Source organism: Pseudorasbora parva, chromosome 1, assembly GCF_024679245.1.
Source record: "Pseudorasbora parva isolate DD20220531a chromosome 1, ASM2467924v1, whole genome shotgun sequence".
NCBI lineage: Eukaryota > Metazoa > Chordata > Actinopteri > Cypriniformes > Gobionidae > Pseudorasbora > Pseudorasbora parva.
In genome coordinates this window covers 43,258,788-43,286,478 of record NC_090172.1, presented here as the reverse complement: position 1 = coordinate 43,286,478, position 27,691 = coordinate 43,258,788, and the positions used below count along the sequence as shown (strand labels likewise).

Below are 27,691 nucleotides of genomic sequence, written 5' to 3'. Positions count from 1 at the left end.
TTAAGTATTGTAGAGCTTGTAGTATTCATTTTCACATGCAGTTGCACATTGTCTGTTAAAAACAAGAAATTGGCTGGCAAAAACATTAAATGGCTGGTAGATTTTGAAATCCAGCCACAGGGGCCGTTGGACAAAAAAGTTCCATCCCTGGCACCATGTCTCTAACTTTGACATAATGATGTTCTCATGTATCTGCTAGAAACCACCTCTCATCATTCAACTCTGTAAATTAATATCAAGTACAAACTGTGGTATTTTTAAAGCCTCCTCCACCACTTTAAATCCTCTGTTTTACACTGAGATTTAAAGCTTGTACTTTCACCTCAGGAGGACAGTGGTCATGTGTGAAGGGATAGGGTGCCCATTTAAAGGGATAGGTCACCCAAAAAATTTAAACCTTTCTTTTTTTTTACTAGGATAGCTTGAGAAATGAAAGTCAGTGTTCACTAAAACTCTTGTGTATCTCTTGAATTCCATATGGAAGTCATACAAGTTTGGAACGACATTATGACAGAATTTTCAGTTTTGGGTGAACTATTCTATGAAATTTTGAAACTATTCTATGAAATTTTGAAACTATTCTATGAAATTTTGTTCCAATTCTTATTGTAGAAGAGATATATTTATATCCTCTTATGATATGTCCACATTTGGCATGTTCAGTTTGATTACATTGAACTCTGGTGCGATTGCTCTGTTAAGTGCAGTTCATTTGAACATGTGTGGATGCTACCATTCAAACTGGTGCAAATAAATTCAAACTAAATAGGCGATAGGTCATAAAAGATGGTCAATCAGGTCATGAATGTATCCCTATGCCTTTAGGTTCGGTATTAAAAATCCTTAAGCCTAAGCGGACAAGGACTTCTTTCTTTTTTTATGTTTTTTTGGTCCTAACCAAACAAACCAAGCAAACCCGAACAAGAAGTGAAATACACCCTTACACTGTCTCCTGTTAGACTGTTGCTTCTTTGCCTTTAGCTACAATGTCCTGATGCCATGGCAACAACATGACCCTTGAAACTGCACCCATGCAGGAGGTTTTTTTTTGTCAGTAGCACATTAGTAGAACCATCTTTCCATTTTGTTCTCAGACCATTATTTATCCAATGATTGAAATTGACTAAGAGCACATGCTTGAATTCTAATGGACTCGGATGAATTCTAATGGACTACACGCGCACACACACACTAGGCATTTGCAACTGACGTAATCACATTGTCTTATATATCTGTCAATCTCTATTTATGTCTCTTTGCCACGCTTTTGCGTTTTGTAAGAGAAACTGGTCTTTCCAGAGAGAATTTCCACTGGAAGAGCTGAAAAACCATTCTCCTCATCACCATGGAAACACTGTCAGATTCTGACGACACCCTTGTTAAGGCGAAGGCGCTATTCCAGCCCGTATACACTGAAGAATGTTTTAGTGCTCACCACATTCTTCTTGCTTTGTCTTTTTTGTATAAATGTATAGAACTTTTTCATAACTACATTTCATTACTTTAAAGAAATACATTTTTTGTGGACAGTCACCATGAAGTCAAAATGTACTTTTCCCCCCTCCAAAATGTATTAATTTTCTTATTGTTACATGTATGCCTGTCCTGTTTGTGTTAGTTTAGCTTGTGTTTCTCCCCAGTTCAGTTAATGAGTCATGTCTATCACCTGTGTCCTGTTGATTACCTCATTTAGCTCTGTGTGTTTAGATCTCAGTTTCCCCTCAGTGTTGTCCGTCGTCGTTCATGTATAGTGGTGTGTCTGGATGTTCCTGTGATGTTTCTATTAAAAGTTTCCTTGTGTTTGTCCGTCGTCGTTCATGTATAGTGGTGTGTCTGGATGTTCCTGTGATGTTTCTATTAAAAGTTTCCTTTCCAAGTTCTCATTTGCCTTCGTGAGTTTGACCTGCACACCTGAATTGTAACAGAACGACGGACCAAAACAGTTTTTTTGCGGCGTTTTCTTTGTGTTTGTTATGAGTTTCCATGTTTTCCCATGGCCCTCCCCGATGTCCAGCTTCTCTGCCTGGAGCAGGGAGACCACCCTCTGGAGGCACACTTCCGGGACTTCCTCCAGCTTGCGTGCCTGTCCCGCATCCCGGACCGCTTGCTCAGCGTTATCTACTACGCCGGCCTGAGCGAGCGGTTGAAGGCACGCGTTCCAGCGGGCGGTCCAAAGGAAGACTTCGCCACATTCGTGGAGTGGGTACTGGTACATAACCACTCGCCATTCGCATAACCACTCGCCCCGCTGAAGAGGACAGCGGTACCAGTCCCACTCCACCACCGCCAGAGACCAGCCATCCACCACCGTCCACGACCGGAATGAAGGAAGTGCCTGAGCCCACCACAGACCGCGGAGACGAGCCCGAACCCAGGCAGTGGTTGAGAGGAGTCATCGCCCCGAAACCCAGACCACAGCGAGGGTCTGACCAGGTGCGTTTGCCGGCAACATCATCCGTCATGGAGGGAGTCCTCGTGGAGCTTGAGGGTTGGGACAGGAGCCCCACCCATCAGTCCGCCGCGGTGGATGTGACGAGGATCTCTGGCGGCCATCTCGAGGAACTACGTGACATCTTCGAGGCAGATGTAATTGACTGGTATTCAGAACTTTCTCCCATAACCCCTGTCTCTCCGGTAACCCCTGTTTCTCCAGTGTTCCAAGGTTTTCCTGTGCCCTCAGAGCTCCCACCCACCCTCCCTCTTCGTTCGCCTCTGTCTACTAGCTCTTCTGCCTCGACCACACTGCTGTCCATCATCTCCTCTGCTCCTCCCACATGCAGTGTGGATTCGCCTCGAGATGTCTGTCCAGCAGTGCCGTCTTGCCCAGAGGATCCCCTGTCGTCACTGCTGGTCTCTTCCCCCTACACTCCACCGCGGCCCGTCGACACACCGGCTACGCCCTGGCTCCTCCCTCCCTCGGTTCCACCGGACACCCTCGGCCAAATGGCTTCTCCGGGCTGCCTCGTCTCTCCGGCTCCGCCTTGGTCAGTCGTCGTCATCCTTCCTCCACCTACGGCTTAGTCTGGTTCCTCCTTCCCCTCTGCTCCTCCTTCATCCTCGGTCCCACCGGCTCAGCCTCTGTCCTGCGGTTGTCCGGCTCCACCTCGGACGCTCATTGCCGTGGCTCCACCTCAGTCTCCTGGGCCTCCGTTCTCATGTGGGCTCATCGACCCAGCTGCTCCTCCGGGGTCTCCATCAGTGGCTGCTTCCTCGTCGGTCGTCCCCGGAGTGTCTCCCACTATGTCGTCGACCCCATGGTTCCTCCCTCCTCCGACTCCGCACTAGGGCCTCACCTTGGCTGGTCTCTGGACCATCTGGCTCCTGCTCCAGGCTCCCCACTGGCTCCTCCCTCCTTCCACTCCCCCCTGGACTTCCCTTTTCTGTTGAAATGGTCTTTGTTTTGAACTTTTTGTTTCTACCCCTTTGTGTTTACGACCTCCTCCAGAGCCCCCTCCCACCCTCCTCAGATGTTACTATTTAGGCGTGAGGACGCGCCTTTCCAGGAGGAGACGTTATGTTACATGTATGCCTGTCCTGTCTGTGTTAGTTTAGCTTGTGTTTCTCCTCAGTTCAGTTAATGAGTCATGTCTATCACCTGTGTCCGGTTGATTACCTCATTTAGCTCTGTGTATTTAGATCTCAGTTTCCCCTCAGTGTTTGTCCGTCGTCGTTCATGTATAGTGGTGTGTCTGGATGTTCCTGTGATGTTTCTATTAAACATTTACTGTTCCAAGTTCTCCTTCGCCTTCGTGAGTTTGACCTACACACCTGAACTGTAACACTTATAATGTTTGTAATGTAATTAAGATTATTAGTTTTATGTTTCACTTTGTATCTATGTGGTCCAGTTAGTGGCTGTTTGATGCAGTGGTTTCTATTGTGGGATAGAGCACAGCTTGTTGCAGAAAGTTCAGATGATCATATGTTTGAGTTTCTTCCAGAACTGTAGGAGCCGTCAGCACTTTTCTCAGTGTGGGGCACTAATGACTGAAAAGAAGAGGTGACAGGAGAGTTGATGAAAGAGTGTGTGAGTGAGAGATGTAGGAGGCAGAGTGGGACTGCTGTGGCCTCATGCCTCACTACCCTTCTGTCTCTGCCCGCTATGAAATGCCACAGCACTGTGCCCTTCCTGTCTGGCCCTTCCCCCTCACCTGCTTCGTCTGTCCTCTGCCTTTTCCCCCTGCCCTCTGGACAACTGTCATAAATCACTTCTCCAGTCCTGTCTGCAGGCTCAACTTGTACTGAGCTCTTAGCCCAAGACCTCGACCCCTGTTTACTTCTTTTAGCCTATGGTGACTGCAAGTCCCTCTTGCGTACATGAGGCTAAGAATGTTTGAATTATACCAAAGCATCCTGAGAACCCCAACATTTGGAAGAAATTGATTGCAATAAAAAATAAAAAAATACAAATAATATTTCAAATTATACTAATTATTTTACTGATGTTGTGAGTTATTGTATAATTTTTTCCAAGTATTACATATCATGTATAGTGTGTATTTTTTTAACAAAGGGGCAGACAACTGCATGTATGCATGCAGGAAGGCATGTAATGGGTGTTTATTGAACAGTAGCAGGCTGGTAATATAACATACATAACTAAATATAGTTTTTGGTATTGCAGATGCTCGATGACTGGAAGAGAAGATGGCGTGATGAAGGCAGGTAGGCACAGATGAAGAGGAAGGTAAGTCCATACACACGTAGTAGTGTGATACCAGACTATACCAGACAAACTATATATATATATATATATATATATATATATATATATATATATATATATATAATGTGTCTGTGTGTATATACACTCACACACACACACTGTTAAGTATTCTGGTAAGAGTGAACTATTTGGTGGAGTTGTAGGGTCTGGTACTGATGGCATGGTTGAATCCACCAAGTCAGCAAGTTAGAATGAATTCAGAAGGATCATGTGATACTGCAGACTGGAGTAATGATGCTGAAAATTCAGTTTTGCCATTACTGGAATTAATGAAACATGAAACATAAATGACATTTTAAAATTACATTAAAACTCATTTTAAATTGTATTCATATGTCCACAATATTACAGTTTTTACTGTCTTTTTGAACAAATAAATTCAGCCTTGGTGAGCACGAGAATTTGAAAAACATTAAAGGGTTAGTTCACCCTTAAATTGTAATTCTGTCATTAATTATTCACCCTCATGTCGTTCAAAACAGGTAAGACTTTCGTTCATCTTTGGAACACAAATGAAGATATTTCTAATGAAATCTGAGAGCCTTTTGTCCCTCCATTGGCAGCTACGCAACTACCGCTTTGATGCTTCAAAAAGTTCATAAAGAGATCTATATCCATATGATTTATGCTGTTTAGACAAAATGTTCTGAAGAGACACGATTGTTTTATAGGATGAAAAAATAAAAAATAAATCATCAACTCCCACATTAGTTGCGGTAAACAGGCAAATAGGTGGTAGTAGACATGGCCTAACCCTAACCATTGATGTTCATCCTCAGGTGTTAAACAGCACGTTTGAGCTTCTGATAGAACCAATGCGTTTTTTTCTTGTGTGTCAAGAAGTTCGGTTGAGCTTCTGTTCATGTTAGCTGACCAATGTTTATATGTGAATAAAAGCCTAAATTAAATCTGTTTGTCATATAAAGTAATGGAGTCTCTTCAGAAATATTTGGACTAAACCGCTCAATTCATATCGATTATGTTTATGATCACTTTATGAATGTCAAAGGGCTAGTTGTGTGTTGCCAGTGGAGGGACAGAAAGCTCTCAGATTTCTTCTAAAAAAATCTTCATTTGCTTCATTAATGACAGAATTTCCATTTTTGGCTGAATTATCCCTTTAAATCGTCATTTTTGATGATCTTTTTAAAACATTTTGATAAGCAGAAAAGAAACTTCTGTTTTTTGTTGATTTTAATGTTTGAAAAAAGTTGAAAGTGGAAAACTTTTTGGCATATTTGTTTCTTTGTTCTTTTGTTTGTATCTAAAAATACCCATATTTGAGGTATGTTTCTCTTCATTTCCTTCTTTGAAATGAACAGGCAACAATGTGAACTGGGATTTATTGTCCTTGTGCTAAACCACACCCTCAGTATGTGATGCTTTGCCAACTATATGTGTAACTAGGACAGACAGCACTGTGAGTAGCCATTAAATACAACGTTCTAATATATCTTTGCAATAATCAGTCACACAGAACCATTTTTTTCCCAGTGCACTTTTCTATGTAACTTTTATGTATCTATTGTATAACTTTTCCATTGTTTTCTAGGTGAACACCCATTCGACGGACATGTACAGTATATCCATTGCGCTTGCGTCTTTTGAAGCATCTCGCGCTTGACACAGCGTTCAAAAGTTCAAATCAGTTCAACAGAATGTGTTTTTTCCCCACTTCTGGCATCTCATGTTTTTCAAAGCAAAAACGTGTTCATAGTCTCCTAGGGACATAGTGTAGGCCCAGATCCGGCCCACATCTGGTACATGTGAATTCAACGAGTACCTGATGTGGTCCGGAACTGGGCAGACAATATGTTGCTGTCTGGGAAGTGTCCATGTCCTAGCCTAGAAATCTAGACGCACCCTAGAGGCAGCAAATCTAATCTGCCGCAAGTGTCGTCTAGCAACTCTTAATACACTTCTGAGCTGTAAACGCCAAACTCTGGTCGGGCCAATCACATTGTGTATAGAGTCGGTTGGGGGGGATTAACATAATGACAACGGCCGAGTTGCTTTTGTGCTTTTAGTAAACACAGAAACTGGCGAACGGCGGTCTTTCGAATCAGCTTTGACCATGACTCTGAAACACTTGGAGTTAAGCTTTTCTCTGAGAAAAGAACAAAGAACGGCACTGAAGTCATTCTTAAGATGGGAAGATTTGTTCTGAGTTTTGCCGAACGGATGCAGCGAAAGTTTAATCTTTCAACTAGCTCTGGTTGGTTGAAGCGCTATCCAATTGCGTGCACGCCGTGCAGAGGGAGTTTGAAAGACAACCATTTATCCCGCCCCTCGGATTGAGCCCTGTCAATGGTGAGTTTCCAGACCAAACATCTTGATGTGGGTCTGGCTTGTCAGGCTATCCATTTCCTGCTCTAACAGTAAATGTAAACGACCGGAAGCGGCCCGATGATGCCCTCAGCCAGCTTTTAAAGATACCAGTAGGACTACGGCTGGAACAAGGGGGTCTCGACCGCCACAAACCCCTCCGTGACCCCAACACTTCCCGAGGCCTCTGGAGGTTTCGGCTCATGCGTGGGAAACTGTAGCGTCAGAGTTAAAGTGAGGTGAAAGGAGAAAGAAGAACAGGAAGTAGGGTATTCCAATGAAAACTTGTTAACATACATATTAGATTACTTTGTGCATATTTCATATCGCAAGTGTGTCAGCTGCCAAAATGGCATGCTCATTTTCCGGCATGTAAGAAAGCCTTTTTTGTGGAGAGATTCCCCAGCATAAGTATATATATTTTTCTGTGTATGCATGTATTGTGTCCATGCATGTAAATGTATTAAATGTCATGTCCTACGGGAGCGGGTGATGCTGATTGCCGGGCATCATGTTGTCATGGCAATTATGAGGGGGTTGTTGTGTGAGGGTTGAGTTACAGTGGTTCTTTACTGCTGTAATGGGTCTGACGACAAGCAGCTGGTGGACGGCACGGTCTGTCTCCAATGCCTGACTTGAATGAATCTGCTTAATAGGGGCATCTGTTTGTGTATTTGTTTGTTTGTTTGATTTGTTCTCCCTGTGTAGCTGCATTCATCTCCTCATTAGTCTCTGTGCGCTCGTATCATTGGCCGTCTCTGTTAGATTTCCCTCCGTGATTGAATGGAAGGGGCTGTGGTCCAAGCCTTCAGAATTAATCTCGCCGCGGCGGGTCATGTGATTAATTGTGTCCGCCAGCCAGTTGAGGGTGTAACTTATGGCCGGGGATAATCAACACGTTTTCCCCCATGGGAAATCTCCATCTTAAACCATCCAGTGCTCCTAAAAGCAGGGACAAACTACGACAAGTTTTTTTTAAATGCCAGCTTTAATCAATGTGAGTCCTCTGCTCACCGTGCCAGTCGCCATCTCCTCACTGTCATCTGTGACTGAAAGGTGTGAGGTTTTAATAGGAAAACCTGCTGTGTCTGTCTGCTGTTGTGTGAGTTTAGCATCCACCTCTCCTGACCTTGGGCTACTTCTGCTGCCCAGACCCCTGCTTGCAGGTGAGAGACTGTTGCGGCACACATTTGAGAGAGCAGGAGACACCAAAAAGTGTAGTGTGCTAGATGAGACAATGCCACTTAGATTGTATGACCTTTTCTTAAATGACATTATAAAGTATAAGTAGTTCTTTAGCGAGTCCCGCGCACAGTTTTAGTAAAGATGATAATTGGCTAGGACACAAGTGTCAGCTCTGTGCTCGAATTTATTAAACATATATAAATTATGTATTGCAAAAAGGACAGTGCAACATGAATTATGCAGTGTTTATCATTGTAATTAGAACGGATTAGACATACTGAACCGAAGAGGATGAGCATAAAATGCATTTCCAAGACTTTGTTTCTAAATTTAGTAAATGAAGCGTGTCCTGCGATGGCTTTTGAACATCTTTCTGAATTTCTTTGCACTTTCTGTGTGCATGTAGATGTGTGGTTGTGAGTGGATTATTAGTTTAAATGCAGTGTTTTACTCATCTGTACAGCTCATGAATAGAATGGACCAGCCATTATCCAGTTCTCCACTTTAAAGGCCTTGATCTGAAGTGTCTCAACGACCTGCCGGGAAACACAGTATTGACAAAATAAAAGAGACAGAAAAGTCGACTTTCTTTCTTTTATTAGAGACCTCAGGGCATGTAAGTTGCTGACATGTCACTTTCTATCTGACCTTCATGCTCTCTGATCAGGAAGGACTTGCCTTTTGGTCATGTGATTCTTACATGCCTTTAATGCACTTGCTTTTGTTTTGTTTCTGCTGTCATATGTCATCTAAGACATTAAATTAATTTCTCCTGCTGTTAGTATTGCCTGACTCCTCACTATTTGTTTTCATTCTTTTTTTGTAAAAGATAAAATATTCAAACACGTATCTCTATTATTATTATTATTATTATTATTATTATTTTGTTAGCAACCATACAGAAACATGAAAAGCCGTACCTCAACATCAGAGCCATAGATAGGCCTATGTATGTATATGTAGGCACATGTATGTAAGCCCGCTGTCTTGCAACCGTCAATTTGCCGTCAAAGTAAGCAGAATCAATTATGCCTTAATATTGCCAGCTTCTGGTTGTGAAACCGCCAATATATATAACTTTCCGAAGAAATGTTAACAGGTGAGAGTGTTTCAATTCCAGTATTTGTTTTGTTTCAAATAAAGTCAGTTTTTTTGAAATATGTTTGTTATTTTTTTTATTATATTTATTTTTTGCCTTTATGACAGGACAATTAGTTGACGGGAAGCAAAGTCGGAGAGATCGAGGGGGGCGGGATCGAGAAAAGTCCAAAAGCCAGGACCCGAACTCAGGTCAGCCAAAGTGCAACTGCGCTATATATATATATATATATATATCATGCAGCTTCTGGTTATATATATATATATATATATATATATATATATATATATATATATATATATATATATATATATATATATATAGCTAAGCACAAAGTAGAGACGCGCTGGCCGTTGCCATCTTGGTATCGAGTCATCGCGCATCTTACCTGGATAACTGAAAATGGGCAAAGAGGACGTGGGCGGAGCTGAGGTGACACGAATACTAACAGACAGCAGATAAATGGCTATCCACCTGTCAATCAAAGTGGCCTCGCCCTTAATTATGCAGAAATTTAAGGCTTTATATAATATAAACGAATGAGTTATAAATAAATTTACACCCCTCACAGTTTTCATGCAGGGCAAAATTTGCCATAAAATTTGACCAAAACCACAATTTGTACCAGGCTATAAATATGTTTTTTTATCTGCTGTAAAATGGGCATTTTAACATGAGCCTCAATGAGATTCTGCTCCTTTCTGGAGCCTGTCCCTAGGGGCCAGTCGAGCAATTGCAGTTTAAGTTACTTCCGTATTATGCAGTTTAAGTTACTTCCGGCAATCTCTTGTACGGCTATCCGTACAAGAGATAGCCAATTGGCTAAAACATGTTAGTAGCATTGTAATTCAAGCTAGCAACAAGATGAATCATAGCAACACATGCTATTGATGTCTTAAAACATACTAGCACTGTGTTAACATGCTACCAACATTTTGTGTTTTGGTAAGACATCGACATGCCAAGTCATGCTAGTTACATGTTAAAATTCTTGCAACATGCTAATTCATGCTAGCACTATATTAAAACATGCTACAAATATGGTAACAAAATGTAAACTAATGCTACACGGTAAGACATGCTAACAACATGATCGTGTTAGGAAGCTTATAAAACTGTCTCAACAATCTTTACTGTCTAGTTATTATTATAGTATTTTGAGTTATTATTTTATATTTTCAGTTTTCATTTGATTTTATTTAGTTTTAGTAATTTTGTTACATAATTTTGTCATTTTTATTTTATTTTCTATTTAGCTTTAAAGGGGGGGTGAAATGCTGTTTCATGCATACTGATCTTTTTACACTGTTAAAGACTTGGAATCCCATACTAAACATAGACAAAGTTTCAAAAGTTAAGGTGGACGTTTGATGGGAGTATTTCTTTGTCAAAAATACTACTTCCGGTTAGTCATAAGTTTCGGCAAGTTTTTTGAGATCATGCGTCCCCATTGACGTTAGTGGGGGCGGAATTTCCTTGTATGGGCCTTACGGACAATTCTACCGGAAGCGCGTGAGAGAGAGCGAGGGAGAGAGCGAAAGCAACAGCCTGCGCGTGAGAGAGAGCGAAAGCAACAGCCTACGCCCATCAAAGCGGGGCTTGTAGGATGTTGGACAGGTGACAATTACACATAGCACATAACAATGTCACCAAAAAAGTGGGTTTTTGGTTGCCAGACCAAGACAGTCCTGCACAGATTCGCCAAAAACCCCGCGTTAAGGCAACAGTGGATGTAATTTGCTTTTCCGGATCAGCAACTGAGTTGCGCGAATGTTTATATCTGTTCGCTGTTTCATAAACAAGGCCCAGCTCGACGCCGAATTTTCCCAATCGCCTAATGCTGAAGGATGGAGCAGTCCCAACGTTAGAAGGGTGAGTGAGACTGCTTTTAGTCACCTTACTGTCTACACAAACCACGCGTAAACACACAAACACACGTGCACAACTGCACTTCCCACATGTACACCTTCAAAGACAAAAATACGACGATATAATTCAAGTATAAATATGTAAATAACACAAGCCGCTAAGCATATTATATAGTTAGTGTATAACTTGTAACTTACCACATATAGACGTCCTGCTCTAGTCGTTTTTGCTGCTGCTCCTGTTCAACTGCAGCCTCTGGGTCTGATTCCGGATCATAGATGTATGGCTGTATCCGATTAAAAGCCATATTTTTATTTTGAATAAAGTTTTTTTCCGCTGTTAGGGATGCACTCGACTCAACACACAGCGCGCTGCTGCACACGTCATTATTTAGCTCCGCTCACACGACACGCCCCCACCCGCTCGGCTTTTTTCGGAAAGACTCGGAACAGCGCATCTTTCTTATATAATTATTAAAAAAATAAAACCTTTTCGGAGATATGCAGGATGCAATGCTACTCTATAGGTACTCAAGATTGACATGACACTGACTGAAACTGAGTGTTTCACCCCCCCTTTAATGGATTTTTATTTCAGTTTTAGTCATTTTAATACTTCAACTTAAACATAAAGTAGAAATGTTGTCTTTGCAACTAACTAACTAAAATAAAATACATTTAAGTTTTTCATGGATGGATGGTTTATATATATATATATATATATATATATATATATATATATAATTTTTCCTTTAAAATATGTATCTGATGTAATTAACACCTCTTTTAGTATGACTCATACAATATTGTACATGCTATATTTAGTACGACCTGATATGATTCACTAGTGAGGCTCATTTTAATAGTGTAGATGCATGTAACTGCTGGGGAGAAAGTGCTCATATTATTTTGAGGTCTGTTAGGGGAAAAAAGCACTGAGAGTCAAGACCGATATTGATGTACTTATTTACTTTAAAATAGATGTGCACTGCAAAAATATCCCGAATGAAAATATCAAAAATATAGCAATAGTCCCAGGTGGCCTCTCTTTTGTTCCACATAATCTCAGTGATATTTCTCCATGTGTCCTGGTGTTTGACCTCACTGAAGTGCATCTCTCTTTGTCATGCTTATCCCAAAAAGGTTAATGGGCTCTCCTGTGGGACTGAGGCGCTGGTGCGCTCTCAAACCTCTGCCTGTGGTCACATTTCATGCCGTTTCACTCTGTGTAGCTTGTGGTTAGGCAGTTGTTCGGCACACCCAAGAGGTCCATTATAATAATCAATGAATCTCTCTTCAATAAGAACGTCCCTTTGCAATTACAATGGACTCGCTAATCACTCGATGCACTTTCCATTTCTTCATTCCGAGCCTTTTTAGTGTAGAGTCCCCACTCCCAGGCCCCTGTCTCAATTAGTGCTTCGGCCTAAAGGTTAAGGATCCGTGTGTCCTTCAGATCAAACGGCGGTTCAGGCCAGAGTGGGCGTAACCGAGAAAGGGAGAGCAGTTACTAAGATTGCTCTCTGGCACAAAGCACTCAAATGCAGTTCATTTCGAAGGCGACTGTCCCTACAATCCTGTAAAACAAAAAGGTTTTGCTGATTGACAAAAAATTGCTTAATTAAGAAATTAAAGGCACTTAAAACTGATCCTTTTTGTATGTCGTAGTTACCTAGAAAGCTTATGACTAATAACATTCTCTTGTCTAGTGGCAAAGTGCCCCTTCTAATTAAGCCGGTCCTTTAACTCTATTAATGCCGCCGATAGTCAGGCTAACAAAGGCTGCCCCTTAGACCTCTACGGGATCAGATGAGGGTTACTTAAGCAGATTGAGACTGAAAAAAGGTCAGCAGGTATAGCCATTGTAATGGCTGTTGTTTAGATTGTCACTCACTTTGGATGGGATGATGCTTTATGCGGATTAAAATAGCACTGTTGCTTTCAGAGGCTTTTGGCCGAGCAATATTTAATCTGTGTATCGGATTCGTTTACTGACAGTTATGTGCATGTGTTCGGAATTAAAAAATTCATTGTGCCTTCTCTCCCCTTCTTCACATCTCCCTCTCTCCTATTCCTGTCTCCCATCCCCCTCTTCCATTAGGTAATCACCGGTCACAGAGCTCAAATCACAGGATGCTCAGTTTTGATCTCATTTGCATTCAGACCCTTTTTGTGAGCTGGGTGAACCATGATGTTTTGTAAATCATCTCGCATTATGTTTAGATTCTCTGAAAATCTATTTCCGTGCCATCTGAGAGAGCTCCACGCACGCTCTCTCACTGTCTGCCTCTCTTTGCTTCTCACCCCCACTCTTGCTCTCCACGAGCATGTGCGCGTCTCTCTTTCTCTCCCTCCCTCTCCCTCGTCTCTCTCTTTTTTTGTGCGTATATACATGCACGCTTTTCCTCTCTCCTACCTCACACACAAACGCTCCGCTGCTGTCACTTGCCACTGGCTTCTGTCAGAGTTTCTCTCTGATTGTTTCCAGAACAGAAAGTGCTTCGCGAGGAGCGCGCAGAAACAATGTGTCGCTCCTGACCAACACTGTATGGATTAGTCGGCTATTCAGAGCACTAATGAGATTACAGAGTCACAACAGACATGGGTCCTAGCGGCATGGTACCTTTTGTTGCGCTTCTTGAGGAGTGTTTTCCTAGTCAGTCCCTCAGCACTGGAAATGGCGCTCTGAAAGTGACAGACGTGGACCCGGCGCAGGCGGATGCCAGGGAATAGACGTGCGCAAGCTCACCTATGTTGGTTTCGTGGCGGTAGTGGTGGACAATATGAAGTACCAGAAATACATAACAGTGATGCAGATGGCCATGGGAGTGACAGCCTCCAACAAAGATGACTGCATCCCTCCGAAGAGACAGCTGTGGTGAGTATAAACTGAACAGTTTGAGAAGTGAGCGAGTGAGTGGAATGGGAGGAGAGTGAAGTGTGACGTGCACTGAGCTTTACAGCTGTTATGCTCACTTTTGTTTGCCAAAGTGAGTTTTTGCTGTCTTTATTTCTCATTTACAACTCATGTTTTCTCTGATTCTTAGGGTTTTTTCTCAATATATGACTTTTATTCTTGTCTCTTTGATATGTTGATGCGCTGTAACCCTCTCTCTCTCTCTCTCTCTCTCTCTCTCTCTCTCTCTCTCTCTCTCTCTCTCTCTCTCTCTCCACACACTAGTGATAGAATCGGTCCTTCCTTGGTATAACAAAAGCTTGCATATGGACCTTTAAATATTGCTGTTGATTCTGAATAGTTGAGTTAGAGGTGCTAAACATTATGAAAAACAATTGAATTTGTGTAAGGATTCTTTCCTTTTGCTTTAGCCTTGGTTATTTTTTTAATTTTCATTCTCCAGTGCCTCCACAATGAATGCACTCAGACAGCTTATTAATCACATGGGTGCAGCCACTCAAATCCATTTAACAATTACCTCTCAGTGCATTTGTAACATTCTTCCAAATGAAAGAACAAAATGATAGGCATCCTCTGATTTTATAGCAGTATGTGTTCATTATCTAAATGATATTTGTGTGGGCTGGTTGAGTGGAGGTTAAAGCTGGCTAGTGTTGAGTTCACAGTACAGACAGACCTTACTGTTTTTTATGTTTTATTTTACATATTTTGAATTGTACTAACTTATTTTTTTAAGGATCCAGAATGCGTCCACAAAACCACATTTTTTTATGTTATGCATTCTGTTTAAAAAATAGAAACTCAAAATATTATTGTATCTGAACAACATAAACATTTTTATAAATCATTAAAATAGCACAATTTAGCATGTTTCACTGCATCATCAAAAATAAAACAATTATCCAATATGCTTCTTTTAAAAAATAAAATCTTTTAATAATATTTGAATAAAGGTTGTCGATTCTCAAAAATGTTCATTAACTCAATCTCAAAAGATTGTTTTACAGTGTGTGTGTGTGTGTGTGTGTATATATATATATATATACATACATACACACTCATATATATATATATATATATATATATATATAATATATATAATATATATAAATAATTCCCTTTTTTTCCTCACCTCACAAATCAGTTCATTCACTCGCTGCATATATATATATATATATATATATATATATATATATATATATATATATATATATATATATATATATATATATATATATATTAATTATTTATTTATTTAAATCATATTTCATAATATTTCACATATGCTTGTTTTAAGCAATTTTTGTGTAGGCTATTTTATGTCATTTGTGGTCTCCTCAAAACACTCACAAGGCTGTCATGTGTTGGCACCTCCCCATCAGCCCACAGCAGTCGGTGCGTTGGTAAATGGGGTGGCTTTTTCATCAGAATTACATTATATTATTGTCATGATGGGGGCACCCATCCAACCAGCTAGCTCACGGTTATTGGCTCTCTGCTGCTTCCTTCGCATACTGTGCGGACGGTAAACGAATGTGTTGACAGTGGGAGGCAACCGTTGTATTGCACCCTCCCAGATGTCTGTCTGTTGCATCCTGCAATCCATTGTTCTCCCAGCTGCTTAATGATGCATCAACTCACCCAGAAACATCATGCCCCAAACTGAGAGAGCATGTGGCCCCTCAGAATGTTGAGCAAAGTGTATTTTAAATGCAACTTCAAAATGTTTTATATTTGTGTCTTTGAAAATTACATAAGTATTGCAAGTAGGTACTAAAAAGTGTTTATCTGAAATGCCAAAGCACTAAATTTGCTCTAAAGCAGTCTAGCAGTCTAAATTTGATTCAGCCATCATTTGCCTATCCTCAAGTATCTTAGTCAAACAGTATAAGTGAGTGATATGTAATGTTTCTTCCAGAGCAAGTCAACAATGTTGAGTCCAATTGTGATCCGACTAGTGCATATACATGCTGCAAAAAGCCGAGCTACAATCACATTATGTAGGTCTGTTAGTCTGACTTCACAAAAACTGGCCTGGTACAATTTCAGTCTGACTCAGCTGACATTCAGACTGAAATACAACTTTTAAAGTGCACATAAACACACTTTAAAATGGATTTATAGTGTCAAACACCGAGTTTCAGTTTCCTGCAGTAGACACGAGACAATCTCAGCACTGATTGACACTGATTGCTCTCCAGCTCCTCACTGTTGTCACTGTCTTAGAGACTTGTGGTCAGAGTAAAATAGCTGTGTTTCTCTGTTTGATCTTGACACGCACATGTTTCCACTCTGCCGTGAGATTGTAATCTCCTTTCAGATGCTTTATGGCACTGTGGAAGACCGATTACTCTAGGTTTACTGACTTATGACTGCCTCATCCCTGCCTTGCAGCTCTCTCCTCATGTGGAGCATCGTTTAAGGGTTGTGTGTTTGAGGGGTTGTAGGACAATTCTGCTGAAGTTGGTGGTGAATTGGTTTAGTGTCCAATGTGTAAGACTTTTTTGGGATGAATCTATCGGTTAGATCAGGAAAAAAAGAAGAGAGTTGGGAGATGGTAGTAGGATATATAGAAGAGTGGTAGCAAAATTTAAAGTGGATTTATATTAAGTATTTTTTAATAAAGGCGACCGGTAGGCTTGCTACGATAGTCAGTGTTGCCAGTGTTCAGACTCAACATCAATCACACTACGTGCACAACGTGGCACCACCCCAACCGTCGTTTAGATTTTTTTTTAGTAATACAGTAATTTAGTTCAGTTAGAGAACAGACAGTACAAATAATAAACTGAACGTGTCTGCTTACTAATGCATGATCTGAACGAGTGTCGCAGCACAAACGCAACAGGAGTCAGATCTCAAGCTGACAGACAAGATGATCGCAGAAGATTTGGTTTCAAAACTTAATGTAAAAGCACCTAGTTAAGTGAGTTTGTCATTGTGTGTTGTTGTGTTTTTCATCAAGAATAGTAGGCTAATAGATAAAAAAAAGAACCCACCCCCGAACTGGCGCTAATTTAAAACCGAAACTAAACATACCGTGCATGTTACTCTCGGTTAGATAGAATTAGTGATTTAAAAGCCCAGTTGGTGATATCGATATTACCGGTGTTGTCACATGTCAATTAACCTGTGGGAACATTTCCACACCGTCACATCCCTAGCGACCAACTACTGGGGGGTCACACTCCTCAGCCTCCCCAGGAAATTCTATCCCACTGTACTGGAGAGAAGAATTCGGCCGATAATGGAACCTCAGATTCAGGAGAAACAGTGTGATTTTCATCCCAGTCGTGGAACACTGGGCCAGCTCTATACCCTCTCTAGGGTGCTGGAATGTTCATGGGAGTTTGCCCAACCAATCCATGTGCTTTGTGGATTTGGAGAAGGCATTCAACTGTGTTCCTTGTGGTGTCCTGTGGAAGGTGCTCTGGGCGTATGGGGTCCCCTGCTTAGGGCTCTTCGATCCCTCTACGACCAGAGCAGAAGTTTGGTCTGCATTGCCGGCAGAAAGTCAGACTGGTTCTCGGTGCATTTTGGACTCCGACAGGGCTGCCCTTTGTCATCGGTTCTGTTCATATTTTGTATGGAATTTCTAGGTGCAGCTAAGTGCTGGAGAGTGTCCGGTTTGGGGACCATGCGATTTCATCACTGCTTTTTGTGGATGATAATGTTACGTTGGCCTTCTCAGACCAGGACCTTCAGTGTGCACTGGGACGGTTTGCAGCCAAGTGTGAAGCGGCTAGGATGAAAATCAGCACCTCCCAAGTTCGAGGCCATGGTTTTCAGTCAGAAAAGGGTGGCTTGCCCACTTCAGGTTGGATTAAGAGTTCCTGCCTCAAGTGGAGGAGTTCAAGTATCTTGGGGTCTTGTTCATGAGTGAGGGAAGGATGGAACGGGAGATTGACAAATTGGTTGGTGCAGCTTTTGCAGTAATGCAGTCAATGCACTGGTCTGTCGTGGTGAAGAAGGAGCTGAGCTGTAAGGCGAAGCTCTCGATTTACTGGTCAATCTATTTGTGAGTCGTTACTACTCTCTCGCCGATGACCCACAGCTCATGACCGAAAGCACAAGATCCCAGATATAGTTGGCAGAAAAGAGCTTTCTCCACAGGGTGGCTGTGTTCTCCCATAGAGATGGGGTCACTCGGGAGGAGCTCAGAGTAGAGCTGTTGCTCCTCCACTTCGAGAGGAGCTGAGGTGGTTCGGGCATCTATTTCAGATGTCTCCTGGAAGCCTCCCAGAGAGGTGTTCTGGCCACATCCCACCGGGAGGAGACCCCAGGGAAGACCTAGGACATGCTGGAGGGATTATGTCTCCTGGCTCATCTGGGAACGCCTCGGGGTTCCCCTGGAAGAGCTGGAGGAAGTGTTCAGGGAGAGGGAAGTCTGGGCATCTCTGCTTAAACTGTTGCACCCGCAACCCGGCCCCGGATATGCGGAAAATGATGGATGGATGGATGGATGGATGGATGAAAGGAGTTATATATTAAAAAAAATGTCCAGGCTAATCCAAGCATTATAATGGGTATAATGAGTGAATGGCAACCCTAAATTTGAAGCCCAAAAAAGTGTATCCATCCATTATAAAAGTAATTCAGACTGGCTCCAGGGGGTAAATAAAGGCCTTCTGAAGTGAATTGATTGGGTTGTGTAAGAAAATTATCCAAATTTAGTATAAAGTACAAAGTAAAATATCTAGCTTCCGGCAGACCACTTTCCTTATTCAAATTACGAAGAAAGTGTAACGCCTCTCGCAGTTCAAAACTTTGTAACTTATGCTACATCTGACGTCAACGTTGTGCCAGTTCCGCTTTTTTCTGACAGAAGACAGTCAGCCGGAAGCTAGATATTTTACTTTATAACTTGTTAAATATGGATATTTTTCTTACACAAACCTATCGATTCACCGATTAACCCCTGTAGCTGTGGATTACTTTTATAATGGATGGATATTAAAATTTAGGGCTGCCATTTACTGCCATTATAAAGCTTGGAAAAGCCAGGACATGTTTTAATCTAACTTTGATTGTGTTCGTTTGAAAGAAGAATGCCATAGACACCTTGGATGGCTTGAGGGTTAGTAAATCACAGGGTAATTTTCATTTTTGGGTGAACTATCACTTTAATGCACAGTTGTTATCCTTTTGTTGTTTAAGTCAATATGATACAATGTTCTCTCTAGTCTCTTGTAGCCAATCTGTTTAGTTCTACAGCACAACACTGAGTCCTACTTTATGACTTTCAGACATCTACCTTAACTTCTTAGTCACGACTCCTTTATTAAACCTGCCCACAGGGAGGGATGATAACATACGGCCTAGAGTTTTTGAACCTTTTGGGCTGGCCTGGACAAGTATGACCCCTCTGATCCTTGACTCAGAGATCTGCTTTCAGCTGGGTTGACTAGTACTCCCCATATTGACCTGCAGGATAAAAACAACATGCAGTTGCTCACCAAGCTGAAGCAACCTGAGGGCAATGTTTAGTCATAACAGCAGAAAGTCTCCTGTTTCTATAAAACTGTTCTGCAGACCTCTATCAAGTAAGACATTACATGATCTTCAAAAGTTCAGCTTAAACTAATATCTAATTTTTCCATAAATAAGTCTGATTTTGTGAAGTCAGACTAAAAAACGTTTTTTGCAGACATGGGTGATTTGTGACATGTATTTAATCCTTTAAATATACTATTACACAGTATATGAGTTTGATCCCCAGAGACAAAATGTAAACCTTTAAAGGTTTAGTTCACCCAAAAATGAAAATATTCACACGCGATACCTTTGTTCACCTTCAAAACACAAATGAAGATCATTTTGAGGAAATTCAAGAGCTTCCTGTTCCTCTAGGAGCTACGCAGCTACCACGGTCCAGAATGATGAGAAAGACATTGTTAAAGTAATCCATGCGACTCCAGTGGTTTAACCTCAGTTTTATGAAGCGACATGAGTCCTTTGTTTGCGCAAAAAAAGCAGATAATTTAACACTTTATTTACAAAATATTATCCAAAGCGCCTTCACGGAACTACATCAGCTCTTAAATCAACACAACATGCACGTGTCGTGTAGCTCCCCCTACTGGTTTGCAGGTCAGTATTTTTGTAAATAAATTTTTGTAATTTTTTTTTTTTTCACAAACATAGCACCCATGTCGCTTCTTAAAATTGAGGTTAAACTGCTGGAGTCACATGGATTACTGATGTCTTTCCTAACAGTCTCCACCTTGAATGTGGTAGTTGCATAGTTCCCAATGGAAGGACCAAAAGCTCTCGCATTTCATTAAAATATCTTCATTTCTGTTCCAAAGGTGAACAAAGGTCTCATGGGTGTGCAACGACATGAGGGTGAGTAATTAATGACATAATACATTTTTTTTGGGTGAACTAACTATCTAACTAACTAACCCTTTAATGTACTGTAAGTTGCTTTGGAGTAAAAGTACATGTAAAATATTCTTCTCCACATCAGTGCTGTCTGTCCTTTTGATTTTGCCTTCTTTATTTAATTAAAATGTGTGTCTAGACAATTTTTTTGCTTTAGGTGTAGGAGTGCCAGGTCGTGTTTGTGTACCGCTCTTGCAGTCAGGTCGGGTGAATGGTGGGAGACACTAAGCATGGGTCTGTGATTGGTGTACTGTCATGTTTGATACACGTCTATATCACTAATCTCCCTCTCCATCTGTCGAAGCTGTCTGGCCCACCTAATCAGCATGTCGCTTCCTGTTCTACTCCTGGTCATCTCATATGTCAAAGGTCCACTGATTATTTACAGTTATCCCATCAATGTGACCACCCACACAAACAAACAGATTTCTCACATGCTTAAAGTTTTATACTCGTAATGTTCCTTGCTTGGAAGTTTTACTTTCTAAAACTCTTTGGTGGCATTAATCTAGGTTTCATAAGCAGAAAGAAGGCAAATAAAAAAAAGATATTTGTGCCCTGCTTGTCCAGGCCACAGGAGCCTGTGCAGGGTTAATGTATTCAGGGATCAGTGTTGCAGATTAACCTCCGAACGACGGGTAAAGAGGAGGAATCATTACAGAGGGGCTACTTAGACTAAAGCTGTGCTGTATCTGTATCTCTTCTTGTATGTTTACATCATGAACTCTGTGCAGTAGTTTCAAGGCGCTTCCTCCGCTTGAGTTTGAAGTGAGTAACGGAGGTTCACCAAAGACTGAGGTGTCACGTTTTAAGAATTTAGATGCATTTGCAGATTTACTTTGACCCTTGATGTCTTTGGTAAGTTGCACTTGATTGCTCTGCAGAAAGCCTCCAGCTTTTCGTGCCAGGAATGGCTATAGAGCAGAATGTCACACGAGACTGTTTGGAAACACCTTGTTACTGAGCCTCTGAATTCTGGGATAGTGTGCAAATAAATAATAATAATAACACTAACAGAAAAAGAAAGCATATTAAAAACCAATCATTACCAGTTTTTTTTTTTAAACCACCCCCCAGGGAGATTTAGTGTTGGGGTCTCTGAAATATTTGAGAGAAAATAAAAAAGATTGTATTATCATTTATGAAATTTAACCTCCATATTTACATATGGTTTTGTGTGGAAATACAAGATTAAATGTATAGAAATACATAATTTCTCTTTTAAAATACACAAAAAAATAATAATAATTGGGAATTTATAGATGTTTATTGACACATGTATTTCAGATAATATTTTAATAATTAGTTTTGACTTTAGTACAATGCCAATATAAAATCCAGTTGCTAATGTAATTTTATAATGTAATTTTACATTTTTCACACACAGTATAAATGGGTCTATACTTCAAATAATTAAGTTCCTGTTCTATTTTACAGGGTTCCCACAGGTCCTTGAAATCCTTGAAAGTTTGAATCAGATAAAAAATAAAATAATAATTAAAGCCCATGGAAAGGTTTTGAAAATAAACAAACAGGTCCTTGACAGTGCTTGATTTATTTTGTGTTAGAAGTTTCCTGGAAAAAAATCCATATTATTCCCTCCAGTCCACTAATGTGTTATTTCGCCAACACTTTGTGGCCTATGCATATTAGCTTGATTGATTTAAGTTAGTTTTTCCCCACATTTCCGAATTACATTAAGTATTTTCCGTTTGAGGTACTTTGCCATGTGGTACTTTCTTTATTGTACGTTGCCATGCCGTTCACGCGCGCACAAAACTACTATGATGGTACCTCTACGTTTTCAGTGCTTACACCGAACCCAAATATATTCAGTCAATGACTGTATATTGTGTTCAATAAACATAAAACATTTGTGATAATCTGTTGCCCACATATTTTATTTAATGTTGAATTGCTTTGCTTGTTAAGATAATGTAAACCCATGAGGCAAGAACAACTTAAAAGCATAATTATATATTTTAAAACGTCTGGTTACTTGAGCCCTTTTCAGTAAAATCCTTGTGAAAGTTAATATCAGATCATTTTAGAATACAGTATTGGATGTAATGAATACTCTTCAGTTTTATGCAAAACAGATATACGACAAATAGAATATCAGATCTCTGTCATATGGCCAAAAAATGCTTTTTTGCATAGTTGTGTTTGACATATGAAAACTGTACAATTTATCTTACAAGGTAACAAGATGTAACCTTGCTCTCACTTGAAATGTGTCCCCGCATTAAGTCCTCGATTTGAACCTGGAAAGTCCTTGAAAGTTCCTTGAATATGAAGTTAACCAATGTGTGGGAACCCTGATTTTAGGAATGGTAATAATATTTAATATTAATTTATATTAAATGAAAAATGCAGAGAATATCAGACAGATATGAATTATGATGAGGTTAGTCAGTACTCATTGAACTCTTTGAGATTTTTTCTGTTTTATTGGACCTAAAACTGGACTTGGGAAAAGCTGTCCCTTAGATCTTACTTGAGTATCCGGGTTTTTGTTGTTTATAAAGAGATGATAACAGTATTGTTTTAAAAAACGTGCACTTTGAATTCCATTTTCAAATGTTTGCATTTTCTGGCCCCCAAAATTCCGTTGTCATGTAAAAAAAACGGCCAAAATGTAAAAATGTCCTTTTTTTTTTTTTTAAATGGTGTTCTGTAAACGGCCCATGCAGTTTAGCCATAACTTTCCCAGCTTGCGACAAGCATACACCCAAGTGCCGTCTTGCATTCGCTCATATCAGGTGCTGTGTGCATCATGTGCTGTTCTGATACAAATACATCAAAGCTCCTTGCCCTCACCTTGGCATCCTATTGAATGAATATATCCTAACAAGGTGTCACAATCACTGAACTGAGTAATGGATCCACATCGTGCAAGGTCTCTGCTCTTCCGACCATGCAATGTCATGCAGCGTGGCCTTGCTAAGCTATCTGTTTACGCTGAACCCTCACACCAACACATGGCCTCTGTTGGAGCATGTTCCGCATGACATGAGTTAACGCACCTTCTGGGCAGTGGGCTATTTTAAACATTTACAAATTACTATAAATGTGATTCTGTATCAATATATTAATATTGACGATGAGATTTAGTTTCATCTTGTAACATGTAAGCGTCCTGTGTTGATTCACGTCGGAAATAGAACTGATATTGACAATTAACTGATTAACTCATTTCATTGTGGAATCGTTTGTAAACAAGTCTCAGGTCAATGCTGGATTTGCAGAAATATTGAGATTAAAACGCAATGCTGCTTCTATATTGGATCCGACAGGAATGGTGCAACACGTATGTGAGTAAAATGTGTTTTTTATTTGTAATAGTATTGCATTGTTGTAGATCATTTTAATTATGTGTGCATGTCTAACAGAACATACCTTTAGCACGCTGTCACAGGGCTGGAGAATCCCTTATTTGTTGCTTCATTGCAATTCGAGGTCAGACTCAGACATGTATGGGCCAGGGCTCGCAAAGCCCAACGTCCCGGGGCTATGTGTTTTCCAGACGGGCTACAAAAACGTAAAACCGTCGACAGGCCGGTGAATCTCAAAGAGTGAAATAATATTCCTTTCTTGATCTGCGCTCTTCACTCTCTTTTGACTTGACATTTGAAGGTTGTGTGTGCGCGCGGTTTGCGCTTATATCCACCCATTGGGCGGATTCTAATAAATAATATTTAATAGAAATAAATCATTGTGTTTGTTTGATAAAAACGTTTACGAGTCCTGTGATCGAGAGAATCATTCCGGTTGCCGCTTTCAAAACAATCCTTCCCTCAGGGGTGCTGAAGCTCATTAAATATGCAAATCTTATCCAATCCTAGCTGTGGCCGTTAACTTCTAAGTCTCCAGTGCGGCACGCCCAACAAAACCAAGCATTCAGCAGAGCAAAACCAAGCATCCAAGCATTCAGCAGAGCCTCACAACCAGTGTAAAAAATTGCCTTTTACTTATTAGTTATGTTTTTGAATGTAAAAATGACACAAACATCATTAGTTGACCTTAGACAACAGTATAAAAATATAAAAAAGCCAGTTCTTGACACCTTTAAATCTAGTAAAAAAAAGTGTATAGAAATATAAATTATACATCAAATTTGTTTTTGTAAATATAAAAATTACACATTTAACACGTTAATTAATTATTTAATTAATTATATTTAATAATAAATGTGTGTGTGTATGTATATGTGTATATATATATATATATATATATATATATATATATATATATATATATATATATATATATATATATAAATATATATATATGAAAGAGTAAATAACCTTAAATATAATATATGTATATACAGTAATCAGTGCTTGCCATGCCAAATCTCCAAGTGCCAGTGACCTCTTAAAACACTCACACTGAGCTGGAAGAATTGCTATTTCTAGGCAAGACTTCATGTAACATTCATGAAGCTCACCTCTTAGAGTCGTCGTGAGGAGTGTTTTTCCTTTTGAAGCAAATGCTCTGTCTGTTGTGAAGTTGAGAGGGGTGGATAAACAGGGCAGACTGCTTAATATTTTAGTGCATTACTCTTAAGGGCCAAGGAAATGACACTTCAGCAGCTGCATTTTAGACATATTTCACTTTGCACTGTAATGTTAGAGCCCCAAAGAGTGTGATAAATGCTCAGCATTTTATTGTGTATTTCTACCCAACTATACTCCTGTCTGGGGTTTTGCTCTCTGGCTTGTTTCACTTTGCCCTAACCAGGTGTGATAAAGCAACAAGCAATAAAAGGTTCTTCTCCAATGTTAATCTGAGATTTTGTTTGCAACTCAGGATCCACAGGGAACTCAATGCCAGGGACCAAAGTATTTCTTTAAAAAAAAATTTAATCAATATGTTAGCAGCAGATCCTTTAAGTCCCATATGCTGCGAGGTGGGGCCTCCATGGATGATCGGACTTGTTTGTTTAGCACATCTACATATGCTCAATTGGCCAAGTCAACAGAAACTCATTGCTGTGCTCCTCAAACCATCCCTGAACCATTTTTACTTTGTGGCTTGCGCATTATCTGCTGAAAGAGGCCACAGCAACCAGGGGATACAGTTTCCATTAAAGGGTGTACATGGTCTGCAACAATGCTTAGGTAAGTGGTGTGTGTCAAAGTAACCAGCAGAACATTGCCCAAAGCATCACACTGCCTCCACCGCTTTGCCTTCTTCCCATAGTGCATCCTGGTGCCATATGTTCCCCAGGTAAACACGTACCTGGTCATTCATGTGATGTAAAAGAAAACATGATTCATCAGACCAGGCAACCTTCTTCCATTGCTCCGTGGTCCAGTTCTGATCCTCACGTGCCCACTGTTGGCGCGTTTGTCGGTGGACAGGGGTCAGCATGGGCACCCTGACTGGTCTGAGACTATGCAGACTCATATGCAACGAACTGCAATTCACTGTGTATTCTGACACCTTTCGATCAGAACCAGCATTAACTTCTTGAGCAGCTTGAACTACAGTAGCTTGCCTGTTTGATCAGATCACACGGGCCAGCCTTTGCTCCCCACGTGCATTATTGAGCCTTGGCCGTCATGTTGCCGATACACCACTGTTCGTTTCTTGGACCACTTTGATAGATACTGACCAATACAGACCGGGAACACCCCACAAGAGCTGCAGTTTTGGAGATGACCCAGTCATCTAGCCATCACAATTTAGCCCTTGTCAAAATTGCTCAAATTCTTACGCATGCTCATTTTTCCTTCTTCTAAAACATCAACTTTTAGCAAAAAATATTCAATGTTCAAAATGTATCCACACAACTAACAGGTGCTATGATGGAGAGATAATAAGTGTTATTCACTTCACCTGTCAGTGGTCATAATTTTATATCCATAATCTTCAGGTACAGATCTCTTTATGCTGTGTGGAAAATGGTAAACGTGAAATTTTTACAATATGAAATTTTGTATGTCATTGTATAAAAGCGATACATATATTATTTTAAATATATATTATATTATATATATTAATAAATATTATATACAACCATTTTCAATGCTATTTTTCTCTAATTTAGGTGGTGGTTTTCTAAACACACCGTGTCTACACCAGATCAGTAGAAGCGTGTCAGTATTACCGCAAGAGCTTAAAATGTGTCAGAAGTAGAACGGGTCATCAGTTTACTCTCAGGAATTTGTGGTGTCTTGTCACTATTTCTATTTGTTTTTGTCTCATCACATTGCTCGTGTCTTGTGTACACATGGTGTTATACTTGTTACTTTATGTGAATCCATTATGAATTATTGTAGATACATTCTTCTACTCTTGTACTGCAGAAGGTTAAGGCTTCTGCTTAGTACAGTGTGTGAATGAGTCCCCACCCCAGAATGACAGACAAAAGTGTGTGTGTGTGTGTGTGTGTGAGAGAGAGAGAGAGAGAGAGAGAGAGAGAGAGAGAGATGAGAAAAGGGAGAGAGTGAGCTTGATGGCAACAGAAGCTGGTCCAGATTGAATGCGGTGCTCTTGGGTTTAGTGCAAATCCTCTAGGGATCGTGGGCAGTGTGGAGGTCACAGGAGAGAAGCCCAGCTCTGGTGCTCTGCCTGCCAATCAGAGGGATTCACAGCAGCAAATGGGATCCAAGGCTCTCACTTTGGCCAGACTGCTCTCCGGTTTGGGGAATGAATTGTTGAGTGTGCTTTGCCAGGGAGCGAGAGAGCACGTGTATCAGCCAGACCACCATGTAAAAATGAGGGGAAACAGACAACAGGGCCACTGCCTCTCAGCCTGTCTGTCCTTTGGGAAAAGAAGCTGGCTATAGAGAAGATGGATCGTGAAAATTCACAATTGCAGTGGCTTATTTTTTGGGTTTAGCGTTTTCTGTTCAAAAACCAGTTCATCAGGAATAACAATGTCTGACCCATATGTATAGTGACTAAGCACATGGTAAGTTTTGGAAGATAATTTTGTGACATGGGCTAAAAATGAACTCCCAAAACTTCTTTCAGTTTCAGTGAATTTGAATTCTTCAAACAGTGTCTCAAGAGGACCTGGTCCTTCAAGTCACTCTCAACCTATCTGTCTATAAAACCCCATTTTCAGTATTCACAGCACTTCTTTAAGTAGGGGTCATATTATTTGGATTCTTTACTTAACTTAAGTCTCTGAGATCCTGACACCTTGCACTTCTAGAGACTCCATATAGGTTGCA

General features: G+C 40.5%; 1 protein-coding gene across 12 annotated transcripts in view; it reads left to right on the top strand.

The window, feature by feature from the left end:
- The window catches only part of tjp1a (tight junction protein 1a), a 194,874-nt gene that overhangs the window by 29,820 nt on the left and 137,363 nt on the right, over window positions 1-27,691 (top strand). For 11 of the 12 annotated variants that reach the window (XM_067441617.1, XM_067441608.1, XM_067441599.1 and 8 more), the window contains exon 1: window positions 13,645-14,081. In XM_067441617.1, coding sequence (XP_067297718.1) covers window positions 13,987-14,081 — 95 coding nt within the window. In that variant the 5' untranslated portion in view covers window positions 13,645-13,986. Of the gene's footprint in view, window positions 1-4,624; window positions 4,688-13,644; window positions 14,082-27,691 lie in introns of those variants that run through there. The other variant, XM_067441586.1, reaches the window with a different exon arrangement.